At 39.7% G+C, this 18,211-nt stretch overlaps 1 protein-coding gene across 4 annotated transcripts in view; it reads right to left on the bottom strand.

Annotated features, from left to right (window-relative positions):
* The window catches only part of ANO4 (anoctamin 4), a 359,351-nt gene that overhangs the window by 181,508 nt on the left and 159,632 nt on the right, over positions 1-18,211 (bottom strand). For all 4 annotated transcript variants that reach the window (XM_019732194.3, XM_019732195.3, XM_074326212.2 and 1 more), the window contains one exon: positions 12,179-12,358. In XM_019732194.3, coding sequence (XP_019587753.2) covers positions 12,179-12,218 — 40 coding nt within the window. In that variant the 5' untranslated portion in view covers positions 12,219-12,358. The remainder of the gene's footprint in view (positions 1-12,178; positions 12,359-18,211) is intronic.

The raw sequence follows: 18,211 nt of genomic DNA on the forward strand, positions 1-18,211 counted from the left end.
CTTCCAATCTCCCCACCACGCTGAGCTCTGTTGCTATGATGACAGGGACTCTTGCAGAAGAAAGGACGAGAGAAACTCAGGAGAGGTTACAGAATAGAAACCACGAGACTTTCAGCAACACTAAAATGTTGTTTACTCTTTTAACTTGCATGATAAATCTGGGTGTACAGAAGGGCTTGGGCTGGATGGATGAAGGAGTGTGCTTGGAAGACAACAAGCCTCATGACAGCTTGTATATCAGCCTCTAACCTCACTCAGGGAATTAAGCATAACAGAAGTTACTATTAACTGACTACCATTGTTAAGGGCTTAGGCTAGGCTTAGGTCTTAGGCCACTAGTTACTGTTGTATGATCTTTTATTACTATTATTATTAGTAGTAGTTTCAGGGGTACAAAACAACACAGTGATTAGACATTTATATACTTCACAAAGTTATAACCCCAATAAGTCTATTATTACCCATCTGACACTGTACACAGTTATTATCATATTATTGACTATATTCCCTATGCTGTACTTTGCAGCCTCATGAGCATTTTTTTGTTATAGTTGATATTCAATATTATTTTATATTAGTTTCAGGTGTACAGTATATTGGTTAGACATTTATATAACTTATGAAGTGTTCTCCCTGATAAGTCTAGTACCCATCTGACACTATATATAGTTTTTACAATATTATTGGCTATATTCCCCATACTGTACTTTACATCCCCATTACTATTTTGTATATAGTTGTATGATCTTAAGTGAAATAGTTACATAAATCTCTCCAAGCTCCTTAAATATAAAATTATTTCAAATAGCCTCAGGCAGGAGATGCAGTTTTAAATTCCACAAAACACTTCCCAGAAATGAATCATTTGGTTTTCTTTGGGGCTGCTTTTCCTATGGCTTTCCTTCATACTTTGTATGTTTGAATGGTTGTGAAAACATTCTTCAGAAAAGTGTCTCTAAATGCATCATATAGGTCAAAATACCAGGGGTGCCAAAAGAATGTATACACATGACTGGTACTCATCTATTATCGGTATATAGTGAGTATTACAATTTTAATACAGTTTTTTCCTTTCTTAAAATGTGTATGTATTTTTTTTGCACCCTCTGCATCCTCTGTATATGCATATGTCCCTCAGCAAAGGGAAAAGAAAATGCAAATATCAAAGGGAAGAATCTGTATGTATTTTTAGACAACACAATTTTGTTACTTAGTAAATGATAGCAAGGGGCACTGATACCAATGCCCACGTTTGCCAAGGCTCAAAATAGCTTGTTTTCCTAAGCACCCCCGATGTGATGTGATGTGAGTTACTAAACTCACATCACACTTCCAAAAAAAAAAAAAAAAAAAAAACCACTTAAGAGGAAGTGATTCAAATGAAGGATGATTAGTGTTATTTCTAAAGCACAGTACTAACTATTCTGAAAGACATCACAATGACCTTCAACGCAATGAGAAATAAAACAGAAGTCCTAGGAGCTCTTATCGTTTTCTTCCATATAATTTCAAAGCCATGTGGAAGATCTTATCTTCCAGCCCTACCAAAGATCCATTCCACAAATAGGAAAACAAATACGTCATTTCATCTATGCTTCAGATCTCCTCAAAAAGAGCAGCGAGCTTGCTTAGGCTCAGTCAAGCAAAGATTCAGCCACAATTCTCAAAAACAAAATGTCTGTTTCCAGATAAAGTGATGAGAAAATACCAAAATTTCACACTCGACTAATTCTTATCTTCAAGAAAAATAAAATTGACATAGTGGAAAAAAAAGTAAAAAACACCATGAGAAATTTAAGACATAGGTTTTAGTCAGGGTCTATCAATCACTGATTGTTTACTTCGGGGCAAGGAATTCTATTTCCTGAGCCACAGCAAAATACAGGTAATGCCATCTCACAGACTTCTGTGAAAACTAAGTGTGATGTAGGAGAAATATTTGTGAAAGCCCTTTGGAAATAATGGAGGATCATCCAATGTAAGGGGGTGGTACCGTGATTCTTACTGTTGTAAAGATTAGCCCCACATTTACTTTCTCCTTGTTTTTTTTTCCCTAAAGAATGAGTTGAATCTTGATTCTCACCTTGGCAGAACTAGAGACAAGTCAGCTAAGAGGTAAGTCTTCCTTGGCTGCCTTTCATTTGTAAATCTCTCTCACTCTCCCTACAGCCTCTGGTACTGCTGTTTCAGGGCTGAAACAACACGAAAGACACTTGCTGAGTTCAGTCTGTTCCCTAATTTGAGACCAGACCTTAACAGGAGGACTAGAAAGCAATCTTTGAAACTCATGGAAACAGAAATGAGTTTCATATGTTGGAGCTAGATAAAGAGAGGATGAAAAAACAAAGGTCTAATGCAAAGTAGAATAAAAAAAGGTGCCATGAAGTGGAGCATCCCTTACATAGAAAGAAATAATAACACATTAAGGTGACTTTGTATGTTGTCAATGGAACACTAATGGCCCCTTCTTCAGTATGGTCTTCTTATGCTAAGGTTGGAACTATTACAGAGCTTTTAATTTAAATTTTCCAAAGCTTCTTTACTAACTTGCTAGAAATACTGCTATCAAGTTGTTTAAAGACGGTAACTTAGCACAACGAATGAGAGAATCAAACCACCCAAGTTGGAATGTTGCCTCTGCCACTTACTGACTGCCATGTCCCTGGACAAGTTACTTAACCTTTTCTGTGCCTTAGTTTCCCCAACATAAAATAAGGGTAACAGCATGGGGATATTATGGGAATTAAACAAGATAATGAAGGCAAATAGCTTAATGGTGCTTGAGGTTGGAAATATGGTCGAGTGCTTAATAATTGTAGCTATAATTTTATTATTGTCACATATTTAATTCCTCTGTATACAGACAGCACTACAGTTATTCTAGGTCACTGATTTTGCTCCATTACCTTTTAATATTTTAAAATTACCTGTCCATCTCTCCACCATACCAACGTGTCCCAGCATTTAAATACCACATCTATATAAGTGAAAAATAATCATACATAAAGGGGGAAAGAGCTGCTTAGGTTTTAAAAGGGAGATAAAAGAAGGTTAAAATTACTAGGGAAAATAATCAAACACATCAGCAAATCATCACTTTGCAAATTCTAAAAGAGAATAAAGGACATATTCTGTGACTAATGACATTTCTCTAGCACTATATGATGGGCCTAACAGATAAAGGAAGAACAAGAGAAGAAATAGTTTATATTTCAGAAGGCTTCTAATTCTATTTTATACGGCACAGTCAATTAAAGTGGGATGACTTGATCTATACCCTCTAAGCTTTACAGTTTCAAATTCAAAAAATTATAATCAATGCTTCAGTTTACTGTGATCTTGACCCTTAAATTATAGTCCTAAGCCTGGTGCCACTTAATACTTTTATTATTGGCCTCTAAGAGGGAATGGAAAATAATATTCATTAATTATGAGTGGATCAAAGACAAGGTCAAAATGAAATTGATCTACAAGAGAAACATCTAAAACAATCAGAAGGAAAGAGAAACCAGCACATACAAGGTGTAGGTGAGCAGCTCCTATGTCAGTACAGCATCATGAAATGCCATCTTACCGGTATCCGGCACCAGTTAACTGGGAAACTGTCTAATGGTGACAGTGACAGCAAGAAATGATTCAGAAGACACATATTTTCAGGCTTTTGTATTCTTCTGAATTTTGTCTGTGTTGATGGTGACAACAAAAATGATCACTACTTATTACTGAGCACCTACTATGTGCCAAAAAATCATATTGAGCATTTTACATGAATGAATTTATTTAATTGTCGTAATAATGCTTGTATAGATTTGCCAGGTATAACACATAAAAATACAGGGTGCCCAGTTAAATTTGAATGTCAAGTAAATAACTAGTAATTTTTTATTCTAAGTGTGCCCCCTGCAATATTTGGTACATACTTATACCAAAAAGTACTCATTCTGAAATGTAACTGTGAGTTTTGTATTTCATCTGGCAACTCTAACACCATGAGACAGGTATTAATACCCTCATTTAGCTGATGAGGAAACTGAGATTCAGAGAAATTAAGTCATTTGGTCAGTTGTATATAGGTGTCAGGTAACATACTTGTATCTGGGTTTAAAATACCTAACAACAAAGCTTGCATTCATAGCCAGCATAATGCACTGTCTCTATTATTGTGCTCTTTCCTATACCTGGATGGCCAACCTTCCCATCCTCCTGCTGATATACTGGATGATCTTCAAAGTCCAATTTGTCAACCATATGATTTTTGAATCATTCTTAAATTTTCCCCAGTAAGAATGTTCCCATAACTTTATTTGTATTTAGGTTGGTGCAAAAGTAATTGTGGTTTTTGCAATTGTTTGTAACCTTTTAAACCACAATTACTTTTGCACCAACCTTTCCAGCCCTTAATACAGTTTGACTTTCATTATAGCAGGTTAAGTACAGATTCCTGCAGTGGGCATTCTTCCATGCATATTTATTTCCCTGTTCTGATATCACCTCTATTTCCTTTTGGGAACTGTCTTTCCCTTACTGTGTGCAGCCTGGGTAGAAGGAGAAATCAAGGGGTACTCCCCTCCTATTATAAAAGCTAAAGGATGGATCTCCTTCTGCCCCATCCTCTCTCATCACCCTCTACCCAATCAATAGAAAGGTGCATGGCCAGTAGGACTTCTCTCCCAGGTCTTCAAAACTTGAGCCAAATAACGCCACCCCCATCCCCTAAAAAAAAGGTAAAAATTCATTTATTCAGGATAGTGAAACATTTTTTTCTAAGGCTGATTCTCCAGGCTTTCCTACTATATCGTTTCAATTTAACTTCCTTCTTTGTTTGGATTAAATGATTGGTTCACAATCAAAGAACATCTACTGATCACCTCTTTGGACATGACTGTGAGCTCCCTAAGGTTTGTGTGTAATACAGTTCTATACCATTCCAACCCCGAGGAGGAATCTTTCAAATAAATAACTGTGAGCACATAGTAGACACTCAGAAATGCTTGTAAACTCAAAGACAAATACGTGAACCCAAATTCTTCAAGGCTGATGGCACAGAAGACCTGCACGACTCTCTTGCTCTTTCTTTTCATACTGAACAACCAGTGAGTGGGCTTTTAGAAAGTGCTTTGGGAATTGGGGTTATTAACTCTGTAAAAAGTAGATGGATGACTTAATAGGCCTCAATATGACTAAAATGTCCACGCTGCTTCTAAGGACTATGACTCACTACAAATAAGGAACTCACTTTGAGAGCTCTTCTATAATCTCTCAACAGAGCTACGATGCATTAGTATAAGCACACTCAAAATACAAGGATGAAGTTGAAATCACATCCATCTTGCAGAATGAGTTTTAAATACGTATTTTTTTTTAAAAAGGCTTTCTAGTCATAATCTGTTTAACATAATTTTACTTAATTATAATTCTGTGCTAAATAACTGGCTTTATATTTTCACCCGAAAGCCAATGTAAATGGGGTTCAAGAATCTATGATAAAATTATGGATAGATAAATGCGCCAATGTGCTATTAAGATAAGAGCAGTGACTAAATTTTCCCACACTGATGTTACACTATTGGGAAACACTTCAGTAACATTTCTTTAAATTGTATTATATTAATATCAGTATAAGATGTCAATTAAAGGCTGACTCTACTCTGCCTGGGTCATATGTAACCCTGGGTCATACGCAACTCTGGGCACTGTATTTTCAAAGAAGCAGTCACAAAATAAGACTCTTTGTAAGAGCAGAGTGGGTAGGGTGGTAAAGAATCTGAAAACCATGTCACTGAAGGAAGCACTAAAGAAACTAGGAAATGCTTCAGTTGACAAATAGCTCAAGATGAGTGTTTGAACAACTAAAAGATCATCATTTGAAAGAAGGATTCGATTTACTCTGTAACTTCAGAATGCAAACCTGTATCCAATGGACGGAATAGATTCAACAAACAACAAATAATCATTTAGTAAGAATTTACTCTAAATAATGCATGGGGTCAGGGGAGATGAAGGATACAAAGATAGATTAAATACAGTTGCTGCCTTCCAGGAGAATTGTAAATTCTAGAAAGAGGTGGACTTTAATAAATCTTCCAAGTTCTGTGGAAGTACTACAAAGTGGAAGATCAATTCTGACCAGTGGGATCTAGAAAGGCTTTGGGGAAAATGGAATTAGGGTCAATTTTGAGGAATGAGATGAGCTAGAGATTTATGGGGGAGGGCATTCCAAAAAGAGGGAGGAGCTTGAGCAATGACCGAAAAATCGAGAGCAAAAGCCTACCTGAGAAATAGTGAAGAACTATGGATGGTTCTAGTAGAATACGCAGGTTATGGAGCATAAAAAAAGGAGATAAGCCAGGACAAAAAGGGAGAGGTAAATTGTACAGGGCTCACAAGGATGCACTTTCTTCTGGATAATCATAAGATTTTTAAGCAGAAAAGGGGTAATATTAATCATCTTCTTTGGAGGAGAACTTTGCGGTGGTCTGGAAAAATAATCAGAGAGCCACTGAAGGAAATTCCCAACATACAAAACCCTTCCACTAGACCCTCCAGAACTGTTTTGCTATCATTAGTCTTTTCTCATTGCTCCCTTTTTCTTCTTACGCTAATAAAAGCCTGGTTCTTCCCAGAGGTCACTATTTCCCTGTGGCTCTTTCATATGCGACAGTTTTTCTCCTACAGCCCTAACACCAACAGATCTGGAGAAGGAGAAGGTATCTTCCTTGCGTTGTTTTTTTCATTATTGAGGTAAAACTGATATATAGCAGTATATTAGGTTCAGGTATACAACATCATGATTTGACATTCGTACATGTTAAGAAATGATCACCACAATAAATCTAGTTAGCATCTGTCACTACACATAGTTACAATTTTTGTTCTTGTGATGAGAACATATAAGACTTCCTTGAGTCTTAATTGTTATTCCCTTTTCCCTAAACACACCCTGCCTTACAGCCCATCTTGTTATACTATATCACCTTCTATCCTTTATCACTGAATTCTCCTGCTGCCTCCAGGTCATGCTCCCTCATTTCTTGATGAGGTTAACAGCTGGCTTTTTATCACTCATCCAAACACTATTCAATTCTTGACAATTATAATAACTACATGGATGACCCTTCCCAAACCCTGGCCTCTCAGTCCCTCAGAATTCTTTCCTCCAATGATCCTGCCCTTCAGCCTATTACAGTCACTCATTTATACCCTACTGTAGACTGGTTTATTACTAATAACAGCACCTCCTCCCTCCACAGTAGCAGTGCCATGAATTCTCTCTCAGAACAACCTCTTATCTTTCCAGTTCTTCCTCCCATTACCCCACCTCCACACCCTTTCAACCCATCTGGGACCACCAACCAACTGATCAACTTTCCACTCTTCCTCACTCCCTTAATGGCTTCACTCCCTTTTCAGCAAGCTTAAATCACATAATCAATTGTTATAATCATTCTTTCACATGCATCTTTGACTTCCTCTCTCTTTGCCTAATTCTTTGGCAAATTCGCAACCCTGAGTAGCTCTAACTCCCCATCTATTCTATGTCTTCACTCGCGTGGTTAAACATGGTTAAAGAAAAACACACAACCATGGTGATTAGTCCTACTTTAATTTCAAGACCATAAATCTATGTGGCCCTTTAACGTGGCTGGCAATCCCATTCCCCTATCCAGCATATTTCTCTCTCTCCCACTTTCTCTACCCCTCTCTGGCTCTATTCTCATTCTCAGCGACATCCTTCCTTCCCACATTACAGATAAAACTGAAACAATGGGAAAAGAAATTCGTAGATCCTCATCACACTGCCACCACCCACATATTCTCCCATTCCACCTGTTATCACGGATAAAGTATCCATGATTCCATTGTGCACAGCCCTTAGCTCTCTCACTGACAGCCACATCATGGATTCTCCCCTCTCTCGAAAATTATCTGCTGGAGATTTGCTATTTTGAAAAGAAACTCCTTCTTGGCCTTACTTCTCCTCCAGCGGCTCCCCTATTTCACTATCTTTTGAGGCAAAATTGCTCAAAAAAAGTCATCTGTATTCACAGTATCCAATTCCTATCTTTCCATTCTCAGATCTACTTCAGTCAGGGTTTCATCCCTACCACTTCACAAAACTGTTCTTATCAAAATCATCATTGATCTTCACTTTACTAAAATCAATGGCCAATTCTTAGACCTTGACTGACTTGATTTTCAGCGACATTTAACCTAGATAACCACTCCTCTCTTCTTGATAAACTTTGTTTACATAACTTTCAAGACACATAATTTCTGGTTTCTTTCCAACCTTGCTCGGCATTCTTTCTTGCTCTTCGTTGCTGCTGGTTCATGTACTATCGGAGTGTCCCAGATTTCAGCTCTTAATCCTCTCCCCTTCTCTATCTTTACTTCTTCTTTTTGTCATCTCCTTTCACCTAACTGCTTTTCACCATTTGTATGTCAACAGCAGTTAATTTTGTATCTCCTTCTGAGACCAATCTCTCAAACTCCAGACATGTTTATCCCACCACCCACATGATCTTGCCAGTTCTCAATATTATCATGTTCACAGTCCGACTTCTGATCTTGGCTCCATGTCTGCCTTAAAACCCACCAAATCTGCTTCCCCTGCAGCCTTCTCCATGTCAGTTGATATCAGTCCAATGTACTCAAACCAAAAACCTTAGAGTCATTCTTATCTCTCCTTTCTCACTTACACCACATCGAACCCTTTGAAAAAACCTGTTGGTCTAGCTCTAAAATACTTCTGGAATCCAAATTGTCACCACCACTCTGCACACGTCCTCAGCCCCTAGTCAGAGTTACTGTCATCTCTCGACTGGATTGTTATGGTGGCCTCCAATTTGACCTTTCTCCTTTCACGCTCTCTATCTGTAGTCTATTCTCAAACAATAGCCAAAGGGACTCTGTTAAAATATACGTCAGATCATGGAAGTGTTCTGCTCAAAACCCTGTAAGTGCTCCCAGTTCACACAGGATTCAAAGTCCTTACAATGGCCCACAAGGCCCTGCCCCATCTGATCCCGCTGATATTCCCCTCATTCCAGGCTCAGGGCCTCTGTGTTGTTCCTCAAACTTCCAGACTCATCCCTATCCTAGAGCCTGTCTTCTGGCCATCCCTCTGCTGGAATGAACTTGCCCATCTACATGGCATTCTCGGCTCCTTCTAGCCTTTGAACACACATCTCCTCCACAATGTGGCCTACCCTGACCATCTCATTTAAAATTGCAACAGACAATCCAACCACCAGATTCCCCTACTTCTTCTTTTACCCATAATACTTACCTCTTCTTAAACACTATATAACCCATCAACTCATTATGTTTATGTGTTTGTCTTCTCCCCCAGCTAGTATGTGACCTCTCTGAGGGAAGGGACCTTTGTCTGTTTCCTTCACTGATGTATCCCAAGTATTTGAAGAATGCCTGGCAACCTAATACACACGCAATAAATACCGGAGGGTGCCAAAAAATGTGTACAAGTGGACACTTTGGTCAACATTGCTCAAGTAGGAGTTCGTCATAATCAGAAGTGTCTGCACACTGATGGTAACCACTTTGAGCAATTCTTCTAATTGCAAAAGTCAAATGTGACTTGTATTCATCTATTTTTTTATTGGTATATATTGACTACTACAATTTTAGTAGTTTTTTTTTTCTTTTCTTAAAATGTGTATACATTTTTTGGGCACCTTCTGTATATGTTGAAAGAAAACTATTAGAAAACTATTTGAATTTGTCAGTGAAACCCCAATAAAGCTGGAAAGAATTTTTTTAAAGAAAGCTATTGTAGTAGTCTGAAAAACTGCTAATGAAAGTTCAGGTTAGTCCCACCCTACGAATATTTACTAGAGATACAAATATGAACGATCTAGAATTCCTGTCCTGACAACCTTATGGTGGAGAGATGGACAGATAATTTTAAACTGTAGAAAGATAACAGAGTAACACCAGTGCATCCTAGAAACAGCAACATGAACAAAGGTTGGGAGATGCAAAACAGCACCATGTGTATGGACAGCTGAAAGCAAGTCAATCTGATTAACTGTCCGATTAATCCAATTAACGGTCTAGTTGATGTGCTAGAGCACAGTCTCCAGTTACTCAATGAACACTAACCTAGAAATTGCTATGAAAGGGTCTTCAGGATGTGATTCAAGTCCATAATCAGTCAAAATCAAGGAAGATTATCCTTGATCATCTGGGCAGGACTGAGTCAATCAGTTAAAAGGCCTCACAAGCAAAGCAGTGGCCTCCCTGAAGAAGAAGAATTTCTACCTGCAGAGAGGAGCCTCAGCTGTGTCCAAGAGTTCCAGACTGCCCATCCTGATGGCCTGCTCTATGGATTTCAGACGTGCCTGGACAGGTCTCAGAATCATGGAAGCCAAGTCCTTGGAATAAAGCTTTAGTATATATCGTCTACTGGTTCTGCTTTCCTGGTTGAACCCTGACTGGGTACACTAGAGTATAAAGTTTAAGGCAGAAGAGAGCAAATAACGGAGGTTAAGGAAGAGTATGGGTAAATCTTGAAGGACATTTCTTCTGCTAAGAGGTTTGAACTTGACCCTATAACCAGCCAGACAAGCATGGTGAATGACATGATCAGGGTGAAGATGAATGCTTCTGGATTTAGTATAAAGGAAACAGTCAGACAGGAGGCAAGAAGAAGAAAGAGACGCTAGAGATGGGAAACCAGGCAAATTACACGTGAAAGAAGTAAGAGTAGAACCAAGAATGAAGACTGTCGCAGAAGCCAGGGAACATTGTTTTGGGAAGAAATGGTGGGCCACCCTGGTCTGGTGCATCAGAAACGTCTGCTACTCACCACACTGTGACACAAGGAGGTCACTAAGGTCCTCAAAAACAGCTGTGATGGAGTGGAGGAGCTAGAACCCAGGATGTGTTAGGGTGAAAAGTGGCTGGAAAGGGAAAGAGAAGAGAAACAAGAGGAGATAATTCTTTGAGATGTTTGACTCGGGCGGGGGGCAGGGGGTGGCAGAGAAGAGCAAAGGATCGAGTGTAAAACAAAGATGATGAGAATGGGAGAAGCTCAAGACTTTTTCATAGACTGAGGGGAAAGAGCCAGCAGTAAGGGATGGGGAAGAGATGAGAATGAGGGGACATTCTCCTAGGCAAGGCTCAAGAGGGGAGGATGGCCAAGGCCAAAGCTGAAGCCTTGTTCAAGGACACGAGGAAGACTATCATTTTCTAAACACTGAAGGAAAGGGGGGAAGGATGGGCGCAAACAGAGATACATTTAGAGATGGAGGATAAGGGATCTGTAGTAATGTATGTCCCATGGTCTCGGGCTTTCTCAGGGAGGTTAGGAAATAAAGTTATTAACTGAGAAAGAGGATGGTGTGACAAGGCTCGAGATAGAGGCTTGGCTTTAGTTAGAGCTGGGTGGCCACCTGCCAGGACTTTACACAGAGGAACCAGGATCAGGTGAGAAGTATACTAAATGACTTCTGAATTCCCTCAAAGTTCAATGTTTCTGTGATTCAGATGGACAGAAAAGTTGTCTTGTTCACTGATGTCTCCTCGGCACCCAAAATAATGTCTGGGATATAGCAGGCACTCAATAAATGTGTTGAATAAATGAATGAATGCCTAAATGAACTTCTCATCCAAACCAACAAATAGAACCTTTTAGCTGGGAATTATCTGTTTTGATATAGATGCATTTTAACATGTTTCAGTGTTAAAATGCTTCCCAGAGCTTTGAAACTCAATATAACTTCAGTCTTCTCCCCTAATCTTAGGTGGATGCAGGCAAGTCAAACCAGGTATCTTAGGCTTCAAAGTGGGCATTTCTGGTTTGACTTTTTCCCCGGGCTACCCTAGAACAAATTATCAAGAAAATGACCAAATCTGTCTTTGGTTTTATTACACAATAAGCTTTTTTGAATTGAGTAAGTTTATTTACTCGGATTTTCATTTATTTAGATTCTACCATTGTAGGTACAATGCAGCCTGAAACTTTTCCGTTACATCAGGCTCTCTCTTCTCTTACTGGTCTCGGTTACATTTTCCACTGATTGAAGGGAAGAGAGGGAAAAAAAAAAACCAACAAGACTCTTACAAAGTAAGCATAACTGGGAGAATGGCATAATGAGATAATAAAAACATAACTAATGCCGGCTGTGTTAGTGTTGAACTTGCCCCAATGCATTACCTGGATGGAAGGCTTTGGTTCCAGAAGAGCTTGCCTCCATCTTTATTGACCTTCTACCTGGTGGGAGTGAGGAATGCCTGACCACAGGCAGGCGACGACGTGACCCTGGGCGGCTTGCCACACTTCGCCGTTGATGGATTTGCAAACGCTTTTCAGCCCCATGAATAGATAAACTTAAACCTGGAATGAGAAACAGCATCATTATATTGGAAAAATCAGTTCAGAAAGGCTAAAATGTCAGATTACTTTCTGGCGTGAATTCCACAAAGTACAAGAAATATATTTCAAATTCTTAAGGTATGCTAGTGATGATACCAACTGAATTGTGATACCAACTGATTTGCACATCACATTATTTTCTTGCACATTGTTTTATTCAAAAGTTGCTATCCTCAGTTATCATGACACGAGCTTAATCAACAAGGATCCAATAAAATCAAGTATTAAAATTATTTCCCAAATCTTGGAAAATACGTACATATCTGGCATGCTATTGTCAGAAGCAATGAGGATTAGGAAGTGTTGCTGGGGTATGTAGAATTTCAATAAAAATCAAGGAACTTTCTCCACGGGATTCATGTAGAGGCCAGAGTTGACATTGAACTCGGATTTACACATCTGGTAACCTTAGAATTATGTACCTTTTTACTGCTATTTTCCGGGAAAATTTAAAACATGTCAAAAGCAAAAAGGATACTACTGAACCCTATGTACCCACCACCCAGCTTCAATAAATATCAAGATTTTTCCATAAAGCTTAAAAAAAAGATTTTTCCAATCTTGTTTTATCTATCCCTTTGTTATTGGTTTGTTTTTCAGGTGCTAGATAGAGTAGTTTAAAGCAAACCCCAGATATCATGGCAATCTCATCAAAAACCATATTGATTGTATCAATTTCATTGATTAAATCAATGTGGGTCACACCTACTGATACATATGAAATATATTAAATTCTAAGTTCAAAAGATTTTTTTTACAAAAACATTGATCAACATTGGAAGTTGCTAAAATATCAATTCATTGCTCAGAAAATTGATAAACAGGGAAAAAATGAAGCATTTGTCCTGCTTTTCCTTTATTCACCATATTTCAAGCTAATCAAATAGCTGATAAGAGACAGTTTTTCACTACAGAAGAATTCCAGCTAAGAAATTACTGATGAAAAAGAGAATTAGAAAATCATTTTAGAAGCCTCAGTAAAATATATGATTTGTCCAAAGAAGCACTGTGAGGACAGAGGGGGAATTCCAACTAGAGGGTGACTGTCTCCAGATCTGTTCTTTAAAAAAAACAAGGAAAAATGTTGGCCTTACTTAATGCAGACCAGCCCAGGGGAATCAATTGGTCAGGAATCAGGCCATGTGATGGGGAAAGCTAAACATCATCACAGAATTTTTTATTAAGAGAAAAATCTTTTGAAATGTGAAGGTAGAAATTTAGAGTTACAAGTTACTTTAGTGGTTAGCTAATTAATCTGGTGCCTTACGCAGATGAGGAAACTGAGCCTGGCAGGGTTTGCGTATTTATGACTGGTTTACACATTACCAATACCAGAAGGCTACAATGAGAAGTCTACTATAAACCCAGACATGAGGCAGGAAAAAAAAAAAAAGCCTGCTCGGAGGTAAACTAAATCAGCAAGCATCCGTCATGTCAAAAGTGTAAAGAGTTAACTTAAATTTCCCCAAGGGGGGAGAAAAGATATGACCTGGACCAATTTGTAAATTCTAACAAATTTTAAGAAAGAATAACTTGAATTACAGTGAGGTTTGGTCAGTCAAGGAAGCATGAAAACAAACAAAACGAGTATAAGGGAGACACACGTGGGCAATGACCATCCAGGCAACAGCCTCAAAGTTCAAGTGTTCCAAATGCACGGTCAGACTGTCCCAACACACAATTTTACTCTCCGTTATCCACTTAACTGCCCTCGCTCTGACAGCGCTCATCAGACAACCCGTGAAGTAAGACTTAGCTTCCAGTGCAGGGAAGGAGTGGTTCCATCTACCTGGCAGCCTAGGTGTTCAGTGTGGGCTAATAAGCTGATGTCCCGGGTTTCACACATCTACCTTCTCCTGAATTGCTTAATATGAGTCTGCCCCTGATCTGGTTTCTAAGTCTACATACTATGAGCCTGAGCCTTGGTCCTGTGAATTTCCCCCGGGGAAGGTCTGTCATGCTGGGTTGCCCGTTGGGAGATAGCCTGGCAGCCTTCCCTTGGCAATGCATGCCCTGCTCTGATGCTCAGGTGCCTGGGAAAGTGCGTGCCCTGGACTCCTGGTGTCTATGGGCAGGACTAGCATCACAGCACCGAACTGGCATTCTTCCACTCCTCCCGTGCGCTCCCCACTACCCCTGTGTGCGCCACAGTTCCGTAGAGGTGAAAAGTGAACATCTGCAGAACCATCGAAATTCCAGAAAAAGACAGATTTTTGGGTGACACATGAAAGGGCTGGGACAGGTGTTTTAAGTCAACAACAGACAGTACCTGCAGTCTCAGTCTGAGAATGGGAGCTAGATGGCTCTCCCCAAAACACTGCTTCCTGTCCCTTTCGCAGAGAATCATTAAGCTGAAGGGACCAGGCCTGTGAGTCAGTGTGGCACTTTGGGATCTTATGTAACTCCCCTCAAAGAAGTACCAAATGACAAATGAGAATAAAAATTACACAGTGGGTATAAATGGCATAAGTGCTTGAAATGGTTGAATCCCATGTCTTAAAAAATATGATAATGGAGATCATGGGGAAAGTGTTAAAAATAAAGAAGAATTCATGAGTATTACCAGAAGATGGATGAGGAAGTTGAGGAATTTGGGTATATTACAGGGGAATTTGGGAGGAACCCCTAATACCTGTGCAAATCCATCCAGGCCCTCCAAGAATTAACAGTTCTCAGAGGTACAGATAAAGGACCCGGCCCACCAGAGCTCTCCGCATACCCTGGCCAAGTCCATGGAGGAGAGAGATGTGCAAACAAATTGTACACAAGACAGAAAATATACTCCAGATATATGAAAAGGTGAACGTTTATAAAAGATGCAGCAATCATATCTTCAGAAATGAATTATCAGCCAATAAACTGCATCACATCATTTGTTCTTAATTATTTTAGAAAAAAACGTGGACACTGGTTATCTCCTAAATGCCAGGCACTGTGTTGAGATATCAGTCGGCATCCCATTAACGCCTCACATAACCCGAAAAGAGAGAACTGGTAATTACATTTTACAGATGGGAACCCAAAGGCTCAAGAGGGGAAGTTACTGGTCCAAGGTCACACACAACTAATGAACTGGCATCTTAACCCTGCTCTTTTCCACTAAGCCATGTAGTCCAAAGAATTAAATAGCAGAACTTAGGCTAATTGTTTGAAGTCTGTAGTGGTTCTGAATAATTTAACAAAGTAGGGCTGGAAGGTCTATAATTTATCAAGGTAAGGTTGGAAGGTACAGCATGCTGGCACTCCTCTGACACAACACTTACAGAGCTGTCATTTCCAGTACCCCCCACCTTTCCCATCCAGGCTGAACTGTGCTCCAGGTTCCTGACTAGCTATCACACTCCTCAGTCACTAAGAAGGGCACCCTCCCTGGAGGCCCTTCCAGTGCCTCGGGCTCACAGTCAACACTCCTGTCTCTATCCTGCAGTTCGCCCTTGTCATGCAATGCCCTGGTACTGTCATTCACCTACCAGCACATGGATGTCCCACTTCTCCAACTAGCTCAAGGGTCTCCAAGGAGGAGGATCATATTGTGTACTTCTCTGATTCCTTCCTGGGCTCTGAACAAAGTACATTCTGCACAAAGATGTGGGATGATAGTCCCCCATTCAGCCCCTGAACGTGGCATCTACACGGGGCAAAGACTCCTTGGGCATAGGCAGGGTACAGAGTCAAGAGCCAGCCAAGGAAATGACAATGAGCATTTAGTGCTTCCTGTTTCATTATACCTTCACCATCTTCCCTAGACTCCTTGAGGCCTGACGTGGCTGCCTCCCTCAGCTTCAGCAGGCAGCTCTCTCTCCAACTGAGCTGAGAAAGATGGAGTCCAGGTGAGGTAAATTTTCCAATCTTCCCTCCATCTCACCCCAAAATATCTTTTAAAAAGCACTTTTTTTTCCGCCTGGAAATGTGTCATCTCTCTTATTTGATAAAAGGTCCAAAGTCAGACCTTGAGAAACACATATCCTTAGAGGTGACAGCAAAGTGTAGTGTGTGGTTAAAATGTGGGTGCTGGAGTCAGAGTTTCTGTGTTCCAATTTTGGCTATCCCATTTACTACCTGTTTCACCTAGTGCATGCTACTTAATCTTCTTGTGCCTCAGTTTCCTCACCTGTAAAATGAGGATAATCACAGTTTATATTTCATAGAGTTGTTGTGAGAATGAATGAACACTCTAAAGGTCTTACGGCAGGGCCTGGAATACAGCAGTTGCTTGGGTGACAAGTTAGTTGTCATCATTACCTTCTATCATATCAATGACTTCCCCTCACTCTTCATTCTCACACCTCTTAAGTCATAGCATTTACCACCATTACTTATCCTCATCTGCTTTAAATCTCTTTGCTTCTCTTGTTCCCAGTGATGGGGTATTTGTTTCCTAGGGCTGCTGTGAAAAATTACCACACTCTGGTGGCCTGAAACAACAGATATTTATTATCTCACAGTTTTGGGGCTAGAAGTCTGAAATCAAGGTATCAGGAGGTCTGTGCTTCTTCCAGAAGATCTGGGGGTGGAATCTGTTCCTTGCCTCTTTCAGCTTTGCATGGTGCTGGCATTCCTTCGTGTCCTTTGCCTTGTAACCACATCACTCCCATCTCTTTCTCCATAGTCATATCATCTCCTTCTCTGTGTTGGTATCACATCTCCCTCTGCCTCTCTTACAAAGACACTTACGATGGCATTTTAGGGCCCACATCGATAATACAGGACAACCTCATCATCGCAAAATCCCTAACATACTCCCATCTGCAAACTCTTTCCAAATAAGGTTGCATTACGGGTTCTAGGGATTATTAGGACATGCACATATATTTGGGAGCCATTGTCAGCCTACTGTAGTGGGCAAGGTCTTTTCCCAAGGTTTTGACTTTGGCCTTCCATTCTCTGCATCATCTCCCCATGTCTCCTTTGTGTGGTCAGCTCCCAAAGTCACTCCTGCTTTTCTCTGCCTCCTACATTTCAAGCCCATCTTTCCTACTTGGTGTGAGTTTTCTCCTGAGAAATTCAATGAGTCCACAGAAACACAATAAATGTGTAACATTCTGACAACAGAAAACAAAGTTCAGATTTCTTTTAAGCTCCTCATATATGTTCTTTATTTCTCAGAAATTCTATCTAAAATATAAGTATTTTTTTCAACAAGATGAAATAGTGCCATTTGCAACAACATGAATGGATCTTGAGATTATTATGCTAAGTGAAATAAATCAGACAGAAAAAGTCGAGAACCATATGATTCCACTGATACGTGGCACATAAAACTGAAAACAACAAAAGAACAAGACAAACAAATGAAGAAACCAAAAACTCATAAACACAGACAATAGTTTAGTGGTTACCAGAGGGTAAGCGGGGAGGAGGGTGGTAGATGAGGGTAAAGGGGATCAAACATATGGTGATTGAAAGAGAATTGACTCTGGGTGGTGAACACACAATGTGATTTATAGATGATGTATTATAGAATTGTACACCTGAAATCTATGTAACTTTACTGACAACTGTCACCCCAATAAACTTTAATTTAAAAGTAAAATAAATCTGTTGGTCCTCTTTCTCTCTGGCTCAGATCCAAGGTGCACAAGTTTTGGCTGCATCACCCAGTAGATGTGTGCCTGTGTAAAAGTGATTTGCTTTCATTTAAATGTCATTCCTGTGATTCAGCAGAGCTGTCTGCCACAGAAACGTGTAGTTCTGTCAATGTTTTACAACTTGCAGCAACAACGTCTATGTGTTGCATCGCTCTCCTTGTCAATTCCTAGATAAATAACTTTTCAAACCACTGAAAAACTATGTTTTGAATGTCACCAACATTAG

The sequence above is a fragment of the Rhinolophus sinicus genome, chromosome 1 (genome assembly GCF_057876585.1).
Source record: "Rhinolophus sinicus isolate RSI-liver-muscle chromosome 1, RSI-T2T, whole genome shotgun sequence".
NCBI lineage: Eukaryota > Metazoa > Chordata > Mammalia > Chiroptera > Rhinolophidae > Rhinolophus > Rhinolophus sinicus.